Here is a 25,313-nt window from a genome sequence, read left to right as displayed (position 1 = left end):
TATTACATTCACCAATATTACCTGCTTTCGTCTTTGCTTGATTTTGCAAGGTAGCTTGATACTGAGCATAAGCAGCTAGTTTAGCAACTAAAGGTTGTTTCTGAAGAACTTTTGCTTTTTTTGTTGGAGGCTTACCCTGAAACAAGAAGAGTTAAGTAAATAGGATTCTTTTTCATCACCCCACCACCAAAATTTAACATGATTGCGTTCTATTCATTTTGCTTAAGTAAACATTGAGGGTTTAGAAAATTATTAAAGCAGAGGAAAGATACAAGGAATTTTAACATGAGGAATTTTTTCTGGAGTTCTGCTACAATGTAAATATCTAACATGGGTAGCAGACCTGGCATAGACTAAAACAGCAATATGCAAATTAATATGTTAATAAAAAATTATATCCCATAAAATGTTAAAGTATAGGCTGTGGATACTTGATTTCTTCTTACAGTAGAAAGAACCAGTGGTTATTCACTCATGCAGGCTGCCAAGCATTGCTATTTATATGGTAAGAGAAGATAATTTAATGTTCAAAGAGCAAGTGACTGAGGTTTATACCTTTAGTGCTAACGCAAAAGATCAATGACAAAATGATCATGGCCAAATTCACAGTGTGACAAACTGCCATCCATTTGGGTACAGACCACTGTTCAGGATCTTTAGGTACTGTCTATCTGAAATATAGAAATACATCTAAGTGATGTATTTCCTTAATTTGGGGGACTTAAATAACCCTTTCAGTGCTATGTAATGATCACAATAAGTAAAACAAACAAACAAAAATGTGACCATCCAATGAAAGATATTAAAAAATCATTTACAAAATGCTATATATGATACAATAGTAATAACTAAGTCAAATAGTCAAGATTCCCTCCGTTCAAAGAATAATTATCCTCCTTCCGTTCTATAAATGTTTTCAAAAACAAGCAAATGCTTGATCAAGGTAGCAATTGCATCATAATGCAAAGTACAATGCTGTGCTTGGCTAGCATGTGTGAGGCCCTAGGTTTGATGCCCAGCACCATACACACACACACACACACATATACACAAGCATTAAAAAAAAAAAAAAGGATGAAGGAAAATTAAAACCAGAGAGTAAAAATTGTACCCAGAAAGTAAATTGTTTCCCCTAACCTGTTAAAAGATTCTACTTTGGTATTAACTCAAAAGGAAACAAGAAGGGGAAAGAAAATGGCTCCATTTTTTATATGTACAAAGGTATTTCTTTTCACTTAGTGAAAAGGGTAAGTACTGTCAATTCACTTACACAAGCAATTTATAATTTGTTTTGGATAGCATGCCTTGTCCATTTAAAATAGATAATGTTATAAAACTATGGAGTTCACAAATTTCCTAAAATATGTGGGACACAAAATAACTGGCCACTTGGATAGAGGTAGAATGCAATGAAACACAATCAAATGACAGATAAATGGTGAAAGTCATAGAAATAACAGATATAAAGAATAAGAAGGTTTCTGTACCGTTACCTGAAGTCTGGCCAAAATGCTTGCCTTCTTGGAGTTTGACGAATAACTTCTTGAACAGGAAACACTGCAGAAACGTTTTGTTTTAGAGTAAAAGGCATCTCGCACACCAACCATCCCACACATCTCGCAGGTGGCTAATTAACAAAATGAAGATATTGGTTTTGATTTAATCGTACAATAAAAAATCAAATCTTATCTAACATTTTAATAATTACTCAACTATCTATTTTCATTTAAAAAAATTATCTTGAAAATTTCTTATATTTATACAAATTACAGAGACAAACAAAAAAAAAAAATGAGAAAAAAAAGTAGGGCTAGCCTTGGCAACTTAGTGAGATTCTATCTCAAAATATAAAAAGGCTGCATATGTGGCTCAGTGGTAGAGGACTAGGTATTTCACATATAACACATATTCCAAGTTTTTGAAAGAATATAAACAAAATATAAAAGAGGCACAAGACAACTGAGAATTACCATGAATTGCAGCTTAAGTTTTTAAAATAATACAAAGGTAACACTTGGAAAAATCCTAATGGCAAGTTGAGGATTATTTTCAAGTTATGTTCAGGGGACATGAAGGAAGTGATATTCAAGTTTTGAGATAGCTGCTCTATTATTAACCAGTAATGGTGGTAAATATTGTGACTTTTAAGAGCCGTTTCATTAACAGATAATAAATACGCTGAAAAGTAGAATTTAATCAACAAGTTCATAAGAACTGAAGTTTTAAACAGCTAAATAGGAAATAACATAGCAAATAACTGGGTTAATGTTTCCACCACCCAAACATGAAGGAACTTATAAGGTACTGATTATTTTGTAAACGGGAAATCTGTAAGTTACTCTACAAAGCTACTGAAATCATGAAAAAAAGATTAAGTGCCAGAAGATTAGAGATGAATATAGGGCGTCAAATGGTAGAAAAATCTAAATGATTTCTAATCATAAAAATTTTAGAATAGATTGTTATAAAGGCTCATGACCACCTAGATTAAAAAAAAAAAAAAAGTTATGATCCCCCAAGGACAACGAATCCTTGCCAAGAATGATATGTGTCAAACTAGAACTCCCTTGATTAGGACCCAAGCTTCATCATGACAGGAATCTTATTCTGTGCTGTTCATTTCTGCCTCCAGTAATTAAAGCAGATGCTAGCATATATGAAGTATTAATAATAACCTTTTCTTCTGCAATACGGTTACCAGACTGGCATGCTATAACCAAAGCATGGCAAGACTAGGTATCAATAGGCATTAATATATTTGATAAAATCTCTCACACAGCTCTGTCAACCATGATTGAGAAATAGCAGTTGGAGTAGAAAACACCTAGGCTTGCCTTTTTTTTTTTTAAATGTGGTGCTGGGGATTTAAGCCTGAGCCTTGCCTATGCTAGGTAAGTGCTCTACTGCTAAGCTACAATCCCAGCTCTCCCTAGGTAGGTTTCAACTGGTAGGATGACCACATCTAGTGAGTCTTGATAAAAGATGGGAATTTTTTGTCATGGTCTGGCAAGACCCTGTATCAGACCCTGAGATGTACAACTTTTTAATCAAAAGGCCAGAACAGGATTAACAGGGTAGAGTTATCAAATCTGGAAGATTGGATAACACAGTATTCAACATTAGATAACAATTTAATTCTGCTAAGACTTAAAAGTTATTAAGAAAAAGATTTCAAAGAGATTCAAAGTCCTATTCCTTTGGGTTAAGGTAATTAAAGCACAAGATCAACGCAAACTGATTTATGTGGTAAAGAATACAAACCAAACCAAAACCCAGTTATTTGTAATTCAGTATTATATTCATAAAAGGCAAAACAATGTTGGTTGTTTACATGGAAACAGTGCGCTGAAAATGGCAGTAAAAGGGGGATGGGGTTATAGTTCAGCGTCAGAGCGCTTGCCTCACACATGTGAGGCAGTGGTTCAATCCTCAGCACCACATAAAAATAAAGATATTGTGATCTTATTAAAAAAAAAAAAAAAGGCAGTAAAGGCTGAATTATCTTCTGCTCTAATCATAAAGGGGGACCAAACATTTGCTTGAGGTGTTTTCCAGGATGGGAGACTTTCAATAGTTAAAAACAGGACAGTCCCAGGCAAATCAGGAGGAGTAGCCACCCTTTTGCCACACAATCTGAAAATTCCCAGAGGAAAGTGACCCATATATTGAATTAAATCACTGTGATGCTACAAGAAATGGCTGAAACAACTGTGGCTACTTGATGTGTTCAGAGACAACCTAGATTAGAATTATTCTTTTTTTTTTTTTAATATTTATTTTTTAGTTTTTGGCAGACACAACATCTTTGTTTGTATGTGGTGCTGAGGATCGAACCCGGGCCGCACGCATGCCAGGCGAGCGCGCTACCGCTTGAGCCACATCCCCAGCCCCTAGATTAGAATTATTCTGTGTACTTTTTTTTAAAAATTTCATCATCTGGAGGATGGGAAAGGCAGCGGAGCACAACACACACTAGTATGGCAATATGTAAATCAATGGATGTGTAACTGATGTGATTCTGCAATCTGTGTATGGGGCGAAGGTGGGAGTTCATAACCCACTTGAATCAAAGTGTGGAATATGATATGTCAAGAAATTTGTAATGTTTTGAACAACCCACAATAAAAAATTAAAAATATAAAAAAAAATAAAATAAAATTTCATCATCTTCATAATACCAATCCTGAGCACACTACTATTTACTAATTTATTTATTTATTTTGGTGGCACTGTTGATTACATGCTCCTATTATATACCCAGTCCCTTGTGTAATTTATTTATTTTTTGGTACTGGGGATTGAACCCAGGACACTTTACCACTGAGTTACATCCTTGGCTCTTGTTACTTTGTGAAAGGGTCGCACCAAGTTGCTTAGCAACTTTCTACGGTGCCCAGGATGGTCTTGAATTTGTGATCCTTCTGCCTCAGCCTCAGAGTATCTGGGATTACAGGCGTGTACCACCATACTTGCCTTTTATGTAGCTTTATAAGCAACTTTAAAACCAAAAGACAAAAGTTAGAGCAGAATATTTTTAGTACAATATGAAGACTATTCTAGTAATTAGAGCTATTAAGAGAATGAAATTGCTTTCTGAGTCAGAGAGTACCTTATAATTGGAAATGTCAAAACAGAAGACTTAGGAGGAATTGTGAGAAAAAAGCTCTACCATGAACATCTCTTTCAAATCTGTACCTCTACGATCCTTCATATTTTCAGTTATGTAAGGATTTATTATCTACTGAATTTATGTCCACATTAAGTTTCTCAATAACCTTTTGCTTTTTATTTCATTCTACTTGCTTTCCACTAGGAGGAGGTAGGCAAAAACAGAGCTTGAACATATACTCAGTGTCCTATCTGGAACTATGATTCAGGTTCTGCCTCTTCATATAGTGCTTCAAAATTCTAAGGAAGGGAAATGATGGAAAAAATCAAATGAAAACACACCCTTGAACACAAAGTTGTACAACAGGTGAAAGCTATAAATACTCACCCATGCCAGATTTACCATCTGGGTATGTGTACACTTGTCCATTGTTTTTGATAATTGGAAGATTGGAAGGTAAAGGAGCAACTTCTTCTTCACTCTCCTCGGAGCTGGAGCTGCTACTTGTGTCCTCACTGCAGCTATCATAACCGTCGAACATCCCGAATGAGTCTCTTCTTTTTCTTTTGGATTGTGAAGAATGTTCTGTCTTAAAGTACAAGAAACCAGTAACACATGATAGAGTACTCAAACATATCCTCTGAAAGACCTCAGCACACATTTTGGTAAATGATATTTGATGAAATCTGGCACTGAAAAACGATAATTTTATTTTATAATGAAAAGCTTAATATTTGTGTCAAAAAGGAGTCCTCCACTTATGAGACATAAATCTATCATTATTACATTACTAATAATATTAATAATTACAATGATGAACAGTGAATGTGAATCAGAAGACTATCATGTAACTCAAGTTTTATCTTAAACTAGGCATGTTACTTTTCTATATAAAGATTGGATGATTTCTTAAAAAAAAAAAAAAAAACTGTAGTGAACCACATAAATAGATTTCTTAATTTGCCTTTCATCTCTAAAATTGTAAATTTCTTTACCAATTTACAGCATCCAGAAAATAGATATTTAAAAAAAATCACTGCTAATAATTATAAAAGGACTAATGGAAAATTTTAAATTTCAGAGATAATTTTAAGGTATTAACTATTTCAAACATTATTGAAGATAACATTTCTACCTATATAAAACTCTATTTAATTTTTTAAAACATAAAACAATAGCAAAAGCCCAACCCAATGATCTCAAACTAAACATTATTTTTTCTTCAAATAGCACAAAGACACTTTATCATCTTCAATGAACGCAGCCATGTCTTTCCCAAAAGATGTTCCCTCACTCAAGCCATGAAAAAGAAAAACCCAAATACTGCTATTCCAACACCCTGATACAAATTCCACAACTTCAAGTCTGGTAAGAAGAAAGTCAAAATAAAATAGAAAACAACGAAGAGGAAAAAAAGGATGCAGAGAGCTATTAATTCGACAGGGAAAACTACTAACTGAAGAATCTTTAGGAATTGGCATCTAATTTTATTCTTTTGCTTCAGTTAATGTGTGTTTGTGTGTATCTCATCTTAAACTTTCTTTACAATTTCTTTTCTGGGTAGTCTAACTTCCTTCTGGTATTCCATGGCCAATAACAAAGCTAAAATCTATTGTTCACATGTATTGGGATGGGAAGCTGATTCATTCATATTAGGTGTTAACCATGAAAGCACAAACACAGTGGAAATATTATATCCCCAAAGAATACTGACATTTAAGAACTACCTCTGGGAAGGCTCTTTACATGTCCCCATAATGTTCCACAACCACCAACCCATAGTACTCTTCTTTTAGACTGAATTTTAAACAGAAAAATATTTAAAATTACTCTTTTCCTAATTTTTCTTAGCATGATCATCCATGTTATTCAGCAGATTTGGTTCTGAACAACTTGTAGGTATTTTTATGAATTAAATGCATTATCAAAAAAAATCAGTTTTGCTACCATTAGAGTTTAAAAGAATAAATCAGGCTGTAAAGGATGGGAAAATCCTCATTTAGATGTAGTGTGGTACAAAGAACACAGAATTCTGACACACCTGCTATTTATTGCGTGAGAACTTGAGCAAGTTGTGAGTTTTTTCTCATATTCTCTAAAGATTCATCAACTATTTATCAAACGTGTGTCTCACAGTAACTGAAGGTTAAGAGAATGGTGTACAGAGAAGATCCAGGGTTCTTATAAAGGTTGTAGTATTTGCGGGATATACTAAACAAGCAAGAAGGGGGGTCATAGGGACTGTCAGCTGAGATTCAGTGGCAACAAACAGTCTCAGTGAGGTAAGACTCCAAGAACAACAAAACAAAACAGCAACCTTTTGAATATATGCTGCTCCATATACTAGGCAAATAAAAGATCTTTCAGTCTGGCATACTAAAAAGGCTAACATCGGTTGAGGCTGGGGCTCGGGTTCAGTGGCAGAGCACTTGCCTTGCACATCTAAGGCACTGGGTTTGGTCCTCAGCACCACTCAAAAATAAACACATAAAATAAAGGCATGCTGTTCATTCAAAACCACACACACACACACAAAAGACCAATATGGCTAATGCCTAATGAACAGTGTAGGAGATGAGATCAAAGGTGGGATGTACTGCCCAGGTCATGTGATCATTGTAGGCCAGTTTAGGTAAGCAATATTTTTCTTTGGGCAATGGGAAGACATTATGAACTATTTGCTACAGTGTCTGGTATGCACACTTCATATACATGTGTTAGACTCTTCTAATAAATTCATACAAGCCCACCTCCATGAGGAGGTGACCTTTTACACTCCCAAGTGGCCTTTTAAACTCACTAGTTTTCATAGAAGCTTGTCTACTATACAGCCAAATCAGCAGCTACTGCATGTTTATTGCAATGTCAATCCAGAATATCTTCTAATTCTTGAGTTGAAATTTTAGGAGATCAATGATTACAAACATTTTGAGCTTCAATAATTATAGGCTGTGGGCTGGGGATGTGGCTCAAGCGGTAGCGCGCTTGCCTGGCATGCGTGCGGCCCGGGTTCGATCCTCAGCACCACATACAAACAAAGATGTTGTGTCTGCCGATAACTAAAAAAATAAATATTAAAATTCTCTCTCTCTCTCTTTAAAAAAAAAATAATTATAGGCTGTTATCATTTTTTAAAAGTACCACAGTTGAAGGTGAGATGTGATGTTGCATCCTGTAATCCCAGCAGCTTGGGAGGCCGAGGCAGGAGGATACTGAGTTTATAACCAGCGCCAGCAACTTAGTTGAGGCCTTAAGCAATTTAGCAAGACCATGTCTCAAAATAAAAAATAAAAAGGGTTGGGATGTGGCTCAGTGGTTAAGTGCTCCCAGGTTCAATCCTGTACATCCCCCTCTCCAAAATACTACAGTCAAATATATTTAGAAAATTTTCCTTACTTCAAAGTCTTCTGGAGTCTTGAATGCTTATGAACATTATGATTATCAAAGAGGGATAGGTAGTATGTAGTCTTTTCCAAATTATCTTGAAGGACTAATATTCTAGTTCTCTGACCTTTTCAGCACACATGGAGAAGATCATCTATATAATGCATGGGGATATACCCAGACTGAAACTTTTGGTTGCCCTAAGTATTGTAGGGAGGAGTATCTTCTTGTTTTGCATTACTGGGGATTGAGCCCTGGGCCTTGTGCAGGCTGGGCAAGTGCTCTACCACCGAGCTACATCCTCTAACCCAGGGATGAACATCTTGAAATACTCACAATCCATGCCAAACTCTTTGGGAAGCTGTTTTCTATTTAGGGAGTGCTGTTCTCTAAATGTTTTTCTTACATTAAGATAGACATATAATGGGGCTGGGGACGTGGCTCAAGCGGTAGCGCGCACGCCTGGCATGCGTGCAGCCCGGGTTCGATCCTCGGCACCACATACAAACAAAGATGTTGTGTCCGCCGAACACTAAAATAAATAAATAAATAAAAAAAAAAAAAAAAAAAAAAAGATAGACATATAAACTATAATTGGTTTTCCCTGTGCAAAACTTATCATTATTTACTATGGAGGAACTTAAATGTCTAAAACCCCTGACGGAGGTTACAACTTCAGTGAAAGAGTAGGTGGGGAAAAAACAAGACTACATGGAAAGAGGACTTACAAAAGAGTCTTTTCTGTGCATGCTCTTGATGGAAAGCTTCTCTGGGATTTTGTAATCACAGGTCTGCCCTCATGAGTAAGTCCAAAGTTGTAATTTACTCTCCCCACTATGGTGAAGAAATCCTCAGGGGAAGAAATTAAAGTGGGTGCAGGCTACTACTGTGCTTTGACATCAAGCAGAAGAATCCTAAATCATATCAGGTAACAGTGACCTACAGTTCAGACCTTTCAGCATTCCCACCATACATGAATGCACAAATATAAACACAATAATCCACCATGAGGAAGCATCAGCAAAAATAGATTAAGAATAACAAATACTTCAAGCATTTAAACTGCCAGAAATGGAATAAAAATAATCATACATATTCTGTTTAAGAAATAAAAATAATTGAAAAATGAGCAAAGTAATTTAAAAAATTCAATAGATTAGGCATAGCTAAATAGAGAAATGAAGGATAAATGTTAAGAAAACAATAAAACACAGGAAAATGGAAAATAAGAGGTTAGAATATAAATATCTAATAAATGTCTAATAATAATTCCTTATGCTCTTAAAATTTTTTAATTTGTTTTAATCAATACATGTATAACACAAAATTGTACATATTAATCAGGTACTATATGGTATTTCAATACATGTACACACTGCTATCAGATTAAACATACCTCCTCGAACATTGATCATTTCTTTAAGGCAAAAACATTCAAAATCCTTTTTTCTAGGCGAATGTGTGGCACATACCTGTAATCCCAGCCACCCAGGAGGAAGATCACAAGTTCAAGGTTAGCTTTGGCAATTTAGCCAGATCTTCTTTCAAAACAAAAAAACATAAAGGGCTGGGATACAGCTTGGGGATAGAGTCCTCCTGGGGTTTATTCCTAGTACTTAAAAACAAAAAACAAACAAACAAAAAACAACTTTCCTGGGTTTTTGAAATACACAGAACATAATCACTAGATACAGTTTACATTTGACTGTACTGTAATACCACTGATTAACCCTCCCCACTTTAAGAGTAAGAATTCTTACAGCACAGAGAAAGATAATGTTGAATGAGATACTGGCTGAGAATTCTGCAGAAATTAGAACAGGAATTCATGGATAGATCTATAAAGCATATTAAACATAACAAAAAGATACCTATAACAAAACCAAGCATAGCAAAACTAAACACCACCAGAGAGAAGACTTAAAAATCAACCAGTCAGAGGTAGGGATATATACCTCAGTTGGTAGAGTGCTTGCCTTTCATGCACAAAGCCCTGGGTTCAATCCGTAGCACGGGGGAGGGGGGGTGGAAACTTGGTAGTCAACTAGCACAACTCAGGCACACCCAGTCTAATCAGCTACTTTCTACTAAGCACTCAGAGTGATCAACCAGGTAAGGACCACTGATCATTTAACAAAGGCCTCTCTAAGAGTGTGAATTAAGGACCAAAACAAATCAATAGAAAACAGAAGTAATGTATGGACCAAAAGAAAACTTAAAAAAAATGTAAGTCTTCTGAGATATAAGAGTAAGATATTATCAAAGAACAAAATAGATCTTGGAATTTAAAAATAGAAGAGGCAAAACAATAAATCCAACAGGTGAATGATAAAGTTAAAAAAAATGCACGTATATACACGATAAGAAGCTAGACAATAAGAGAGCTAGAGAGAATTTTCCAATATCATGAACAAAAGAAGTGACATCACTATTTAAAAGGATAATAATATTACTAATAACCTTATGCCAATAAATTCAACTTGTGTGAATGAACAAAATTAAAACAAAAATTATTTTAGTTGTTGATAGTCCTTTATTTTATTTATTTTTATGAGGTGCTGAGGATCGAACCCAGTGTCTCACATATGCTAGGCAAGTGCTCTACCCCTGAGCCACAACCCCAGCCCTGAACAAATTTTTTTCAAGACACAAATCCCACTGTTGTTCATAAAGAAACAGAACAATCCTGTACTGGTTAAAGAAACTAAATTTGTAGTTAAAAATCTTCTCACAAAGAACACTCCAGGCCCAAATGGCTTTAGTAGGGAATTCTACTTAAGAAATACTGATTCTACTCCAACTCTTCCAGAACCGAAGGTAATGGAATAGTTTCTAACCCATTCAATTAGGCCAGAATTGCTTTGATCCCCCAAATAGAACTGAACAAGATTCCATATTAATACAGGAAGCAAACAGTCTTACACAAATTGTAGCAAATTGAGGCTAATGATACATAAAAATAATATGCTTTGACCAAGTAGGTTTATTCTAGTGATGCAAAACTAGTTCGACATTTGAAAATCAGTAAACTTAGCATACTGACACAATAAAGAAAAAAGCTATGGTTATCCCTAAAAGATACAGAAAAAGTGTCTGAGAAAATTCAACACTGATATCTATTAAGAATCCTCAGCAAACCAGGAACAGAAAACTTTCTCACCTGATAAAGACAATAGAAAAATCCTAAAGCTAGCATCACATGTAAGGGTGGAAAGCTGGATACTTTTCCTCTAACTGGAACAAGACTTAGAATATTCAAAGAAACACTAAATTCAATGAATGAAAGAATATTCAAAGAAACACTAAACTCAATGAATGAAACAATCCAATTAAAAGAAAAAAAGATCTAAATAGACAATTCAAGTTAAGACATATAGATGACAACTAAGGACAGGAAAAGATAGGTAACATTTTTGTTCAATAGGAAAATATGAATTAAACCCTCAAGATACTATTACACATAAATGCCATGGCTTGAAAAGAATTATGGCAAACAGAACTGTTACACACTGCAGATGGGAATGTACAAGCAATTTGAAAAACAGTTTCTTAAAAAGTTAAACCTATACTACTTGCCACCCATTCTACTCCTAGGTACTTAAGATAAATGAAAGCATACGCCTATTTAAACACATATATGCAATGGACTAAATAGCCCAAATTGGAAGCAATCTAAGTATCTACCAAGTAAATAAACAAATTGTTGTACATCATTACAATAATTCCATTTTGCTTACTCAGCAATACAAAAAATGAATTGCAATATAGATAAAACCTCAAAATAATTAAGCTTTGTGAAAGACAGAAAAGGAGTACATAATAAATGATTGCTTTTATATAAAATTCCAGAAAATGTGAACTAGTGTGTAGTGATAGAAAGTAGATCAGTAATTACTAGGAGACAGGGTGAGGACCGGGGATGAAAAGGAGTTATAAAGGAGGAGAAGAAAAATTTGGGAGGTGATGGGTATCCTCATTATCTAGATTGTGGTGGGAGTTCATGAGCATATACCTATGTCAAACTTATCAAATTAGGCTGGAGAAGTAGTTTAGTGGTAGAGCACTTGCCTAATACACACAAGGATCTGGATTGGATCCCAGCACAGTAAAACAAAACAAAACTAATCCCCTCAAAAAACTTATGCAACTATACATTTTACTCTAATAAATCTGTTAAAAATGCCGCATTTCAAAGAAACAGTTCTAATATTTGTGCTTTTTTGGCAAGTTCCCAGAAGATGCATTTTACTGTACATCAAAGTAACCAAGATAGAGGAAGATGGCTGATATAGGAACTAAATGAACCAACACAGGACAGAGGTAAAGGGAAGCAGACTGCATTAGAGGAGGAGGATGATGACAACTCTGGAAAAACATCAGTTTTTATGTTTGTTGGAGCATGTCAAAAAATGGTGATACTCCCAACACGACCAAATGAAAATACGAGCCAGGTGCAGTGGTGCACGCTTAGCAGCTCAGGAGAGTGGGGCAGCAGGATCTCAGGTTCAAAGCCAGACTCAGCAACTTAGCAAGGCTCTCGGAAACTTAGTGAGGGCCCTGTCTTAAAAAATATGAAGGGCTGGGGATGTTAAGTACTCCTGGGTTCAATCCCTAGTACAAAAAAAAAAAAAAAAAAAAGCCAACAATTACTAGAAAAAATTATTATACTAAAGGTACTAGTGACTGGGTGAACAGCAGTAATAGGTAGTAGTATACTAGCTACATACTATGTAAACACAGCAATTAAAAAAAAAAAACTTGTACTATATGGCAATGAAACAAGACTCCTTATTTTCCAGTGACATTAACAAAAAGCAAGTATTTTGATCTATTGAGTACTAGCTGGGTTATATATTTTTATTTTTCATAAAATTAATTTATTGAATATATTATATCATGTCTTTTTTACTTTAAGAAGGTAATAATAAAACTTTTACTATAAAATAGTTAGCTTTTTAGTATCATTTATTTGTAATTTAACAGCAGTTCCAATAATACAAACTTGATATCATTAACCTGATTGATCAATTATTAGCATTCTGACCCATTTATTTCTCTCTATATACAACTTCCCCCCAACCCCCAGCTATTTGTGAAAAGCTTACATGCTTCAAAGTCCACTTACCTCTAAATCAGGGCTGGAAGCATAGCTCAGGGTTTCTCAACCTTATACTGGCATTTTGGGCCAGAGAACTTACATGGTGCATTGTATTTAGTATGTTTAGTACCATTTCTGGCAGTAATATTCCCCCATTCACCCTGTGACAACCCTAAAAGCCTCCAGGAGCTACCACGTCTTGTAGGAGGTAAAACCACCCTGGTTGGGAAATACTGCCCTACATTGCAATGTGCCTTTCCTAATAATGATATCCTCTTATATGGTATCAGCATAGCAATAATGATCAAGAAATTACAAAATTAACCCAATACTTTAATCTAATCTACCACTCACATTCTGTTGATGACTCAATGTGTGGATTTTTCCCCCCTCTAGTCCAAGATCAAACATTCCATTTGTCATGACAATCTTAAGTTTGAATCTAGAAGGATAATTTTGTCTTTCTTAACACTTAACATATTTTTAAGAACATAGTTCCCTCCCTTAAAGGAGCTATTTTTCAGAAGTTAGAAAAACTGAAAATACAGCAGGTTTAAACATCCACTTCTACTATTATTAAATCTTAGTATTGTGCATTTGTTGCAAATAATCAACATTGACACGTTATCCTTAAACACTCTACACTTACTTCAGATTTCTTTCATCTTCACCTAATGTTCTTTCGATTCCAAGATTCTGTATTACATATAGTTGCCATAAGTCTTCAGGCATAAATTGTCCTAAAGTTATTGTGGATTTAAAAAAAAATTCTTTTTGGATATCTTGAGAGTTCTGAGGAGTACTGCTTAGGTAATTTGTTTAACACCTCTCCACTGAGATTTGTTCTCATGATCAGGCTGAAGTTGTGTTGGAAGGTAAGTTACTCACATCAGTGCCATTTATGTTACATAAATACTATCAACATGACTTATTAGTGTTGATGTTTGATCATCTGGTTGAGGCACTGTCAAATTTCTCCATGTAAAGTGATTTTTGTGTGGGGAGGGGGTAATTGGGAATTGAACACAGGGGTGCTTAACCACTGAGCCACATCCTCAGCCCTTTTTGAGACAGGGCCTACATTGCTGAGGCTGGCTTTGAACTTGTGATCCACAATCCTCATCCTCCCGAACTACTAGGATTACAGGCATGTGCCACTATGCCCTGCAATAAAGTGTTTCTTAACTTTTCCCATATTGAACTCTTGGGAAGGAAGTGCTGTGGTACAGCCCCCACTTCAGGAGTGGGTGTTATGACCTCCCTACTTGAAAGATTATCTTACATAAACTGGAATTCTGCAGATTTCACTTATCTCAAAAGTAAAAATTTCTTTATTTTGGGTTTACTTGAGATTTTCTCATTAATTGATGTTGCATATCAACCAGCTGTTTACATAACTAGTGCTGTTTTTCTCAGGGTATCAACTCCAGAAGCAGGATGGCTATCTGTCCTTACTGGTGATGTTAATTTTAATGACCTGCTCTAGGTTTGGTCTGGTTTCAAGACTATTTAGCTTATTTAACAGAAAATAAGAGGAAAATGTTATCTATGGGGAAACACTTAAACATACAAATATTCTAATCATCAAAATATTACTTTGGATTTAACACCCAATGATCATTGTGCAAGTAGTCCTTAACTGTGATTATTTTCCACCCCCAGCATTTCATGTTCATCATTTGGCATCTTCTCTAAGGGACCTTATCACTTACTATTTACTATGGATATCAACTCAGAGATTACTACTTTCCAATGGCTTATTATTTATTATTGTTCTTAATTACTCAATGGTTCAAACTGTCACAGACTGGGTGAGTGGGAGCTCTTTCAAGATGAGGTTATTTAGACACATTTGGAGTAACTCCTTACTTCCCGGCATAACAAGGTATTTCAGACTTATCATAAACTCAACTCTCTCTGAGCTGGAATCAAATACTTCTCCAAACAGCCTTAGTTTCTTTTATTAGATTATTATTGTATTAGACATAAACATGTAGGTGTCCAATTTGTTCATTGCCATTGGGATTTCTCTGCTTCAGGGCCCTTTCAGTTGAGAGAATTAAGAATATGCACACACTTGTATGTGACAAATGCATGTACAAGTATTTTAGAATATTGGGAACTTCTACCTATAACCACAATTTCAATCTCCCCCACAGGTTTTTTCCTTTTTAAAACCTATTCACACTCCCTATTTGTCTCTTCTACAGTGAAAACTCTTGTTCCTCAACAAACTCAATGTACTCATTTGCTCAATCCTTTTATATACTTAAATAGCAAAAGAAGAACTATATTACATACAAAATTAAAAGTTCATAATTTCTTTGCAGCCCTTTCTCCCCAGATCAAGGGGCTGGGTGCCAACTTAAGAGTTATTTGAATTATTTCTCCTTCCATAGTGGTTATGTTAGTATTTTCTAATTGTTTGGCTTGCTTTTAGTTTTTAAACTCCTTCATTGAATTATATTTCATTTTCTACCTGGAAGATCAGTTTCCTTCTGTGTAATCAACTTTATTGCTTTCTGGTTTATGCTTTTTGTAGGTATACTCTTTCCAAAGGTAAATGGATACATACATGCTTTTTAATTTTCCTTTCTTACACGAAAGATCAAATACTATAATCTCCTCTTAGAATAAAAATAACTCCATTTCAGTGCAAAAGCATCTAGTTTTCAAGTTTTTGCAATTACAAATATGCTACAATAAAGTTATGCATATGTATTTTTATATTAGTGAAGTACTCCTCCAGGATTTATTCTCAGAAGTAGGATACATGTATGTGTGTATACCTATGTTAGACACTGACAAATTTCTCCAAAGAAAAGTTACTAGTTATACTTGCACCAGCAAATTGAGAGTGCTTGCTTCTCAAAACCTAATGGAAAATACTCTTTGTCTTTTAATATATGCCAAAACGACAGGTGAAAAATGGCACATTAATGCAGTTTTTTCTTTTTAAAATTCCTATTTGGAAATAACATCATGCTTTCAGAAACACTGAACCCTTGCACCCACAGACTCACCAGTTGTTAACGTTGGACCCAACTGGTTGGCTCTCTCTAGTTTTCTAAATCATTTAAACTCTATGCATTTCCTAGGATTAAAAACTTTCTCTCATAACTAACTATAGCACAGTTATCAGTTTGAGAAAATACAACATTAATTTGAATTAATGTTAAACATAATTCTCTAATTTACCATCCTTATTACAAACTGAATCCACAACATTATCTGCATTTCTTCCTTCCAGTCCAGGATCACATTGTATTTATCTTTTTAAATTGAAAGGTTAATTTTGAAGAATGCAGAGTTGCCCCCTTTTAATCTTGGGGGGTTCATCTGACCTTCCCTCACTAGATTCGTGTTATGTATTCCCACAATACTGCATAAACAATGTTGTATCCGTCTCAGGATGTTGAACTGAGGCATAAGATGCCCAAGGTCTCATGCAGTTTTTCCCACTGTATATTCACCTAATTTCTCCTTGCAGTTAATAAGCAGGCCTGGGTCATGATTAAAATATGCATATATTGCTTCTCATTAAAATCCCACTCCCACCCTTAATTTACTATGTAATGATAATCCTTGCCAAACCAAACTCTATCATGATGGCTGCTAAAATGACTTCCCAACTGCAGCGCTACACCAGTCAGTCATCAAGAAATCTTACTCTCACTTCATCTGCTTACCTATTAATTACCAGTATGAATTAATTCCTATTTTCCCCCAACAATTCATCATTGTCCTTATCTGGGGGCTCATATCATCCCAGGTTTGGCTGCTAGGATCTCCCCAAACTGGTTCTTTTTCACAAGCTCCTGACAATTTTTGAGTACTTCCTTTCTGGCACAAAAACATGTTTCACGCTCAATTTTCTTTTTACCTATGCTGTTCCAACCCTGAAATTCATTTTTCCAAGAAACTCTCGTTTTTAGTGGGGAGTTGATATTAAAGACCAACTCTTTAAACTCAGTGCTCAGTCTTGCATAGTTTGTCTTTTTTTGTATCTTCTTTTGCACACGTGGGATTTGTCTGTTCTGATCTTTTTGTGCTTTTTCCTTAAGGTTTTTAGTCATGATTTATTTCAGTTGTTTGTACTCAGAAATTCACTCTTCTCTGTATTTATGGCAAATTATGATTCTGCACATGAAGTTTTTTTGGCTAAAATTATTTTTTTTAATGTATTAAAATTTACCAGTATTTTTTTCTTTTTTGATGCTAAGAATCAAACGCAGGACCTATGCATTTGAAGCATGCACTCTACCATTGAGCTATATCCCTAGGGCAACCAGTATAGTCTTTCATTGCATCTTAATTATGAATCAATTAGAAAAGAATTTCTTAAATCATGATATAGAAAAATTTACCCACATTTCCTTCTGGCATTTATACAGTTTTATATTTAGATTCTGACCCATTTGGAGTTTATTCTTGTGTATGGTGTGAAAAATGGGCCTAATATCCACCCCCTCACCACCAAATAGCTAGGTAGTTGCTAAAATATCTTTTATTAGAATGTCCACCTTTACCTCTGGTTTGAAATACCACTTTAAGTATTAGGTATCCCTATGTAGTTTTGTCCACTTCTGGATCTTATACTATAGCCACATGTCAATTAATTTCAGGAACATGTTTCAAGAAATCTAACACTGAATGATTCTGCTGTTGGTTAAACATAAAATGCACTTACACAAACCCAGAAACTATGCCTACTACACATTAGGCTATATTATATAGCCTATGCTGTTAGAGTGCTCTGACAAATAATTATTTCCCCCAATCAGCCTAGTTTCCACAAGTTCTTCAGCTGTTTTCACATCAGCACTCACCATTCACTTTCACATAATGCAATGAACTAATGATTTCTGAATCATTTCAGCCACTCAAAGCTAGTAGTAAATTCAACACTGTGGTCAGGTCCAGCCTTTTCTTTCATCATCACCAACTTTTTGCCTTGGCCATGACCATCATGGTACTGAGAGGAATATGCTTCTGTGTTTGGTCTTCAATCCAGGTCATTAGAAGTACCTGCACATCAGACATAGACCCTTCTTGAATTGTAGTCTTATTGCCTTCAATGAAGCAGATCCTTCTTTGTTCTTGTTCTTCAAGCTCATGGCTATGGAGGAATGGGACATGCCTGACTGGCGAGCAATAACCATCACTGATTTTCCACCTTTGTAGTGCTTAATCACTTGTTTCATTTTCAAGTCAGTCCCTCCATGTGGCCTCACAGTGGCAATATGAGCAATGGATTTTGTATGCTTAGGGGCCACGATGAGCAAAACAACATGTGACTAAATCAAGTAGAAGAGAAAATGGCATGATGGAAAGATGCAGTGAACATGAGATTTATGAGGCTACTGTTGATATAACATGGAATACTGTTTAACAGCGAACTTAAAAAAATAACATGTACACTTTGAAATAATGATAAAAAGCATAGTAAACACATAAACCAGTCACAGGCATTTATTATTAAGCATTATGTAGTGTACATAACTGTGTGTGATATACTTTTAAAGCACTAGAATACAGTAGGTTTGTTTACACCAGCATCAACACAAACACGTAGTACATTGTGCTACCACATTATAGTGGCTACTATAATGTCATAAGCAACAGGAAAATTTCAGCACCGTTATAATCTTATGGTACCACTATTGTACATGTGGTTCCTTGTTGACTAAAAGATTAGGTGGTGCAGGGCTTTTTTGTTTGTCTAGTCACGTGCCATTTCCTAGCTTTTATAATTACAGGCTTTCCAGGATATTTTTATACCTGCTGGAGCTAGATCCACTTCAAAGAGCTCTTTTAATGTTTCCATATTCTTGCATGTTTCTTTTTCCAGATGAACTTCTTGTATTAACTAGTTCAACTCTATACCAAAAAATTTATATTGGGATTTAATCAAATTTATCAATTAACTTAGAAAGATGTGACAACTAGATGATATTGAGATGTCTTAAACAAGAACAATGGATGCTTTTCCCTTTGTTCAAATTTATCTTGTGTTTTCTTTTTGGTACTGGGGATTGAACCCAGGGTTGCTTAACCACTGAGCCAACAACCCCAGATCCCGCCTTTTTAAAATCTGAGATAGGGCCCATACTGAGTTGCTGAGGTTGGTCTGGAACTTGTGGTCCTCCTGTTTCAGCCTCTTCAGCTGCTAGGATTATAGGCGTGTGTCACCGTGCCTGGCTTAACTTGTCTTTTAGGAATGCTTTATAGTTTGGTTCACATAGTGTTTTATTTAAAAAAAAAAAAAATTTTTTTTTTTTAGTTGTAGATGGACATAATAACTTTATTTTTTATGTGGTGCTGAGGATCGAACTTAGTGCCTCACACATGCTAAACAAGTGCTCTACAACCCCAGACCCCAAGCTTCACATAGCTTTTAAAACAATTCTCGTTAAAGCACATCCTTAAGAATTTTAAGTATTTTGTTGTTCCTATTATAAGTGTGATTTTCTTTTTGTGGTACCACCTTTTCTATTTTCCTTCCTTTTTTGCAGTTTTGGGGATTGAACCCAGGGTCACTCTACCACTGAGCTAGTTTTTTGTCATTTTATTTTTTTGAGACAGGGTCTCACTATGTTGCCAAGGCTGGCCTCGAGCTTGAGATCCTCCGGCCTCAAATTACTGATTAGCTTGGATTATAGGTGTGCACCACCATGCCTGGTTGTTGTATTGTCTTAACTGGTTATTTCTGCACTACATGGACATTTATTATTTAAGATTCTCAAATTGTCTTGAGATAGTTTGGCCATTGATTTTCTATGGCTTTTCATAAAAACAATCATGTCACCAACAAAGAAACTTTATTTTTTCTTTTTCCAGTATTATGCCTGACTTGTTTTCTCCATCCTGCATGTATGGACTCAGAGTTCTAGTCTAAATAGTGTAGAAAAGAGTCACCCTTACTTTGTTACTGTGTTTCTTATTAAAATGCTGGCTTTAGGACTGAGGTGCTTATTTGTGAAAATAAAGTCATGTTAAATAAAGAAGTATTTATCCACTCCTGTTTTCTCAAAACTTTCGGTTAGGTGTTAAAATTTTGCCTCAGGCCTTTTCAAGATCTATAATCTTTCTGTTCAGAACTATTAATATAGTAAATTATGTAGGTTCCCAAACACTAAATTATCTTTGTATTTCTAGTATAAGCTTCACCAAGATGTTTTTACACAATTCATTAAGTCACAAGTTTTTAATTCTGTGAACATAACATTCACATATTATTTCAGTTACCCTTAGTGGTATATTTGTTGCTCAATTTAAGTTTTTAAAGGTGTTCCACATCTGGGACACAATGAGTTAATGTGGTGCGAGAGACTGCGTAATAGTTAGAATTTTACAGTGATATTCTTAACTATTATCTGTAGTTTTCATTTCTTTGCATTACCTCCATCAAAGGTTTAGAAATCAGTATTATTTCTAAAAATAATCACAATTTCCTCTTCGATTTTCTGTAGTCATGTAGCACTGGGAAGATGTGATGTCCCAGGCAGAATTCCCCTTGGTCTATCTATTGTTCTTTTTCTCATCTTAAATTAGTTAATGGTTTATCTGTCTTGCAAATTTTCCCCTAAAGGCCCAGAATTGATTCATTAATTGGATGTATAGTTTTTTTTTTTTGGTAAACTCATTAATTTCTTTTATTTGCAGATGGATACAATACCTTTGTTTATTCATTTATTTTTTATGTGGTGCTGAGGATTGAACCTAGTGCCTCACATGTGCTAGACAGGTACTCTATCACTGAGCTTTAACCCCAGCCCCTAACTCATTAATTTCTACTTTTCTTTTTTTTTTTTGTGTGTGTGTGTGTGTGTGTTTTCTTTTGGCTTTTTTTGGTTCTTTTTGCTTCTGAGACAAGCATATTCATTAATATAGGGCTATGAATTTTCTTCTCACTATACAATAAATATATTGTACAGTTTATGTTGCTTAGTATTTTAATCATTGTTTATAAGAAACTGCAGTTTGTTTGCATTTCTCTTTTACTTACCGGTTAAGTTTTTCAAAACTGAGGCATGCTGGGCATGGTGGCACAAGTCTATAATCCCAGCAGTTTGGGAGGCTAAGACAGGAGGATCGCAAGTTCAAAGTCAACACCAGCAAAAGTGAGGTGCTAAGCAACTCAATGAGGCCCTGTCTCTAAATAAAATACAAAATAGGGCTGGGGATGTGGCTCAGTGGTTGAGTGCCCCTGAGTTCAATCCCTGGTAACTTGGCCCCCCCCAAAAAACATGAGGCATATTTTTGAATGCATATCAAGATATAGCACTTCTCTGTCATTCTAGAAATCTCCCTCATGTACTTTTCCAGTTAATTCTCCTCCTCCTCCCAGAATTCTACCAGCTTCTATGAATATCTATAATAATTTATAAATTGGGCACAGTAAGATTAACAATAAGAGAATAATTGAAATATACTGTAATAGAAGTTATATGAATGGAATCTGACAAAATATCTACTTAGTCTATACTCACCTTTCTTGTAATGATATAAGGCCTATATGATGAGATGATCAATATGGCTTCAGGCTCCTACATAAGGTATTTTAACACAAGCCCTCTAATACCTTAATAGTCTGATAACTGAGATGGCTAGTAAATAATGGGTGGATAAAATTGTGGATAACTGGACAAAAGGATGATTCATGTTCCAGGCAGGATTGAGTGAGATGGCATCTGACAAGTATATTTTCTCAAACTTTAAATGTGAACATTGTATGCATGAGCTCACAAACTTCACAACAGATATTCTATGATGACTGGACTTAGAAGTGAGGGTGCTTTTTAAGCTCTCGCTGGCCTCTTCCTTATTCCACACCTGGATGAAAAGCACAGTTTGGCCAGTGATAAATCCAAATTTCTGTTTTGGGATCCAACTTCTGGTTTTATCATTATCATGACTTTGGATGCAACAATTACTTGGGTCTCAGTTTCTCTCTCTTCTAAATAAGGAAAATACCACTTACCACACAGGAAGATGTATGATAAAATAAAATAGTTCACATGGACACTTTCAGTTCTTCAGAAGAAAGTTATGAATCCTTAAGTATGAACCTGAAAAGCTAATTAAAAATAAGATGACCTTGTCAAAATTAAGTATGAAACACATGGTGGCCTAGAGGGTCTTTAAGATCATTATTATCAGGGCTAATGAAAAAAACCTAATAGTTCTCTTGGTGTTTTTTTTTTTGAAAGCTCTGGGTACCAAACCCAGTTTCTTGTGCAGGCTAGGCAAATGCTCTACCACCATGCAACATCCCTAGCATGATTATCTTTTAAAAATATATTTGAAGCTGGTTGCTCAAAAGCTATGTAATCACTGCTGGGCATGGTGGCGCATGTCTTTAACCCCAGCTACTCCGGCTTTTAATAGCAGGAGAAGCACAAGTTGAGGCCAGATTCAACTATTTTAGTGAGATACTATCTCAAAATAACAAGGACTGGGGAGGTAGTTCGGTGGTAGATAGCCCCTGGGTTCAATCTATCCCCAGTACTAAGATACGAAATCACTGAACATTAACCAATAGAACATTACTGAGTTACAGGGCTGGGGTTGTGGCTCAGCAGTAGAGCACTTGCCTCCCTGGGTTTGATCCTAAGCACCATATTAAAAAAAAAAAAAAAAAAAAATTGAATGAATAAAATAAAGATATTGTGCCCAACTACAACTAAAAAATTAAAAAAAAAAATTGAGTTACACACATATATGTAAAGTAAGGGGATATTTCTCTGGTATATAAAATAATCTATAACTAATCAATGAAAGTTTTGAAGCCTACAAGTAAATAAACAGATGATATCAGTCAATATTTATGGAGCTACACACATCGTTATGCTAAGCATCAGAAATCCAAAAAAAATTAAGACTCATTATGCCCACTTTACAACTAAGACTGCAAACTGTGGCTGCAATTGATTTAATAAATGAATGAGCTTTATATACAACCAGTTTTATAAGAATAGAGTATGAATTAGATAATCCAGTGAAAAGGGAGAAGAGGGGATTCTGGTTTATAGAAAACTTCAGAAGGGAAGCAAGGCTGATTCTCACCCCACATTTCAGATGAGGAATAGGAGGAAGCTCAAAGAGATTAGGAAACTTGTCTGAGATCACAGGTCAGAAGGTGGCAGAGCCAGAGCTAGAGCCCAGTTTGCTCTCTTTGTTCAGAGGTCACTTATATTATACTAAATGCTAGGTTATCAACACCACAGTAAGAACTAGAAGGGTGCTCAGAAATCTCTTATGCAGTGTTTCTTTAACTAATCTGATGAAAAACAAAACAAAAATAAAGCTCTCTAAAGCATACATTTAAAACAAATTCTCAGATGTTACTGCAGACCTTACTACTGTAGACCTTACTATATCCAGGGGAGGAGTATGTATTTTTAACAAAAGCCTCCAAGAGGAAGTCTAGCTATATTTGAAAAACACTGTTCTATACCTGCATGTTCAATTTGGCAGACATGTGGCTATTGAAATTGACTGATTAATACAATAAAAAATTGAGTTCTTTGGTTTACTAGCTACATTTTAAGTGCTCAATAGTCATATATGGACAGCAGAAATATAGGATGTTTCCACCACTGCACCAAGTTCTACTGGACAATGCTAACTGATTATACATCAACTTTTCAACTGGGATGAGAAAACTGAGACACAGGACCTTCAACTACTATCATGCAACTAGACAGTGGCAGAATCACAACTCTAACCTACTTTTCCAGGGCCCCCTCACTCCACCACTTCATCCTACCTCACATTTATAGAGTTTGTTCAAATGGAATTATTATTCATGCACCTTTTCTTTTTTTTTTAATAATTATTTTTTTAAGTTTTAGATGGACACAATATCTTTATTTTACATTTATGTGGTGCTGAAGATCGAACCCAGCGCCCCGTGCACGCCAGGCGAGTACTCCACTGCTGAGCCACAACCCCTTTAGGCACCTTTTCTTGACTGAAGCAAAGAAAAAAAATAAATTATAAGTTTATGGGAACTAAATCCTTAAAAAATGTTCATTAAAAAAAAAAAAGATCTTAACTGCATGGCACTACCCACCTGTAATCCCAGCAACTTGGGAGGCTGGGGCAGGAGGATTGCAAGTTCGAGATCAGCCTCTACAATTTAGTGAGGCCTTAAGCAACTTAGTGAGACCCTGTCTCAAAATAAAAAATACAAAGGGGTTGGGGGTGTAGATTAGTAGTTAAGCACCCCTGGGTTCAATCCAGTACCCTCCCCCAACCAAAGAACTAAAGTAACCTGTTATTTTCACATAAAATCAAAAGTTGGGGCTGGGGATGTGGCTCAAGCAGTAGCGCGCTTGCCTGGCATGTGTGAGGCGCTGGGTTCGATCCTCAGCACCACATAAAAATAAAATTTATTGTGTCCACCGAAAACTAAAAAAAAAAAAAAAAATTAAAAAACTCTCTCTTAAAAAAAAAAGTTGTCTGGGATAGTTAATATACTACTATTGTTGGAAGACACAGTTAAGCTTATTGTAAGTACTTAGGAACTTTTTTTCCCTATTCTGTTTTATCTCTCTTGGAATTGAAAATCTAAGACTAATGAGACATATTAACTGTCTTACTCTGAACTCTAAGTGTTAAAGGTTAAATCTTATCTAGTAAAGATTTTAAAAATGAAAAAGTGAGAAACAAGGAGACACCAAAGAATAGTGATTCTTTTAAGTTTAGAAGGTAGTCATTGAGATCACTGAGCATTTTTGGCTCTTAGTAGGTCGTTTAAGGTAGGTTTATTTATTTTTTGTGGTGCTAGGGATTGAACCCAGGGCCTTGTGCATGTGAGGCAAGCACTGAGCTATATCCCTAGCCCCATAGTTTAAGATTTATGAGGTTAATATGTCAATTTCACTCATGAACTATGATTTTACGTTTATTTGACCAATATTATATGCTTTAACATACTTTAAAATAAGTTATTTCATTTTAATTTCCAAAATTAATACTACAAGCAGCACCTGACTATCCAGAAAGGCTTCGATAATAATGTCAACATATAACTAGTCATAAAAAATACAGCAGTGAAACCAGTTGTTCCTGTCTAGTATGTTTAGAGGGCAAATGGTTCCAAAGTTAGTCAACTTATGTCATGACAGCTCACATTTAAAGTAAGCAGGAAAACAACTTGGAACTCCATATTGATTACAACTTTAAAGACACAATTATACTGCTCTATTAATATTT

At 35.3% G+C, this 25,313-nt stretch overlaps 1 protein-coding gene across 25 annotated transcripts in view; it reads right to left on the bottom strand.

Moving 5' to 3' along the window:
* Positions 1-25,313, bottom strand: part of Mbtd1 (mbt domain containing 1) — a 64,657-nt gene that overhangs the window by 36,806 nt on the left and 2,538 nt on the right. For 4 of the 25 annotated variants that reach the window (XM_046420674.2, XM_046420672.2, XM_046420675.2 and 1 more), the window contains exons 1-3: positions 1,494-1,628; positions 556-671; positions 22-136 (exon numbers count right to left, since the gene is read on the bottom strand). Coding sequence is in view for 18 of the 25 variants with exons in the window: in XM_046420656.2 (XP_046276612.1) it covers positions 22-136; positions 1,488-1,627; positions 4,997-5,198; positions 8,722-8,742 (478 nt within the window). In the remaining 7 variants the exon portion in view is untranslated. Of the gene's footprint in view, positions 1-21; positions 137-555; positions 672-1,487; positions 1,629-4,996; positions 5,199-8,721; positions 9,125-9,465; positions 9,609-17,920; positions 21,927-22,074; positions 22,171-25,313 lie in introns of those variants that run through there. The other 21 variants (XM_058571499.1, XM_058571500.1, XM_058571498.1 and 18 more) reach the window with 17 other exon arrangements.

The sequence above is a fragment of the Marmota monax genome, unplaced genomic scaffold (assembly GCF_021218885.2).
Source record: "Marmota monax isolate L192 unplaced genomic scaffold, Marmota_monax_Labrador192_F-V1.1 WCK01_AAM20220418_F8-fsc00064, whole genome shotgun sequence".
Classification (NCBI taxonomy): domain Eukaryota; kingdom Metazoa; phylum Chordata; class Mammalia; order Rodentia; family Sciuridae; genus Marmota; species Marmota monax.
This window is presented reverse-complemented; position numbering and strand designations above follow the sequence as displayed.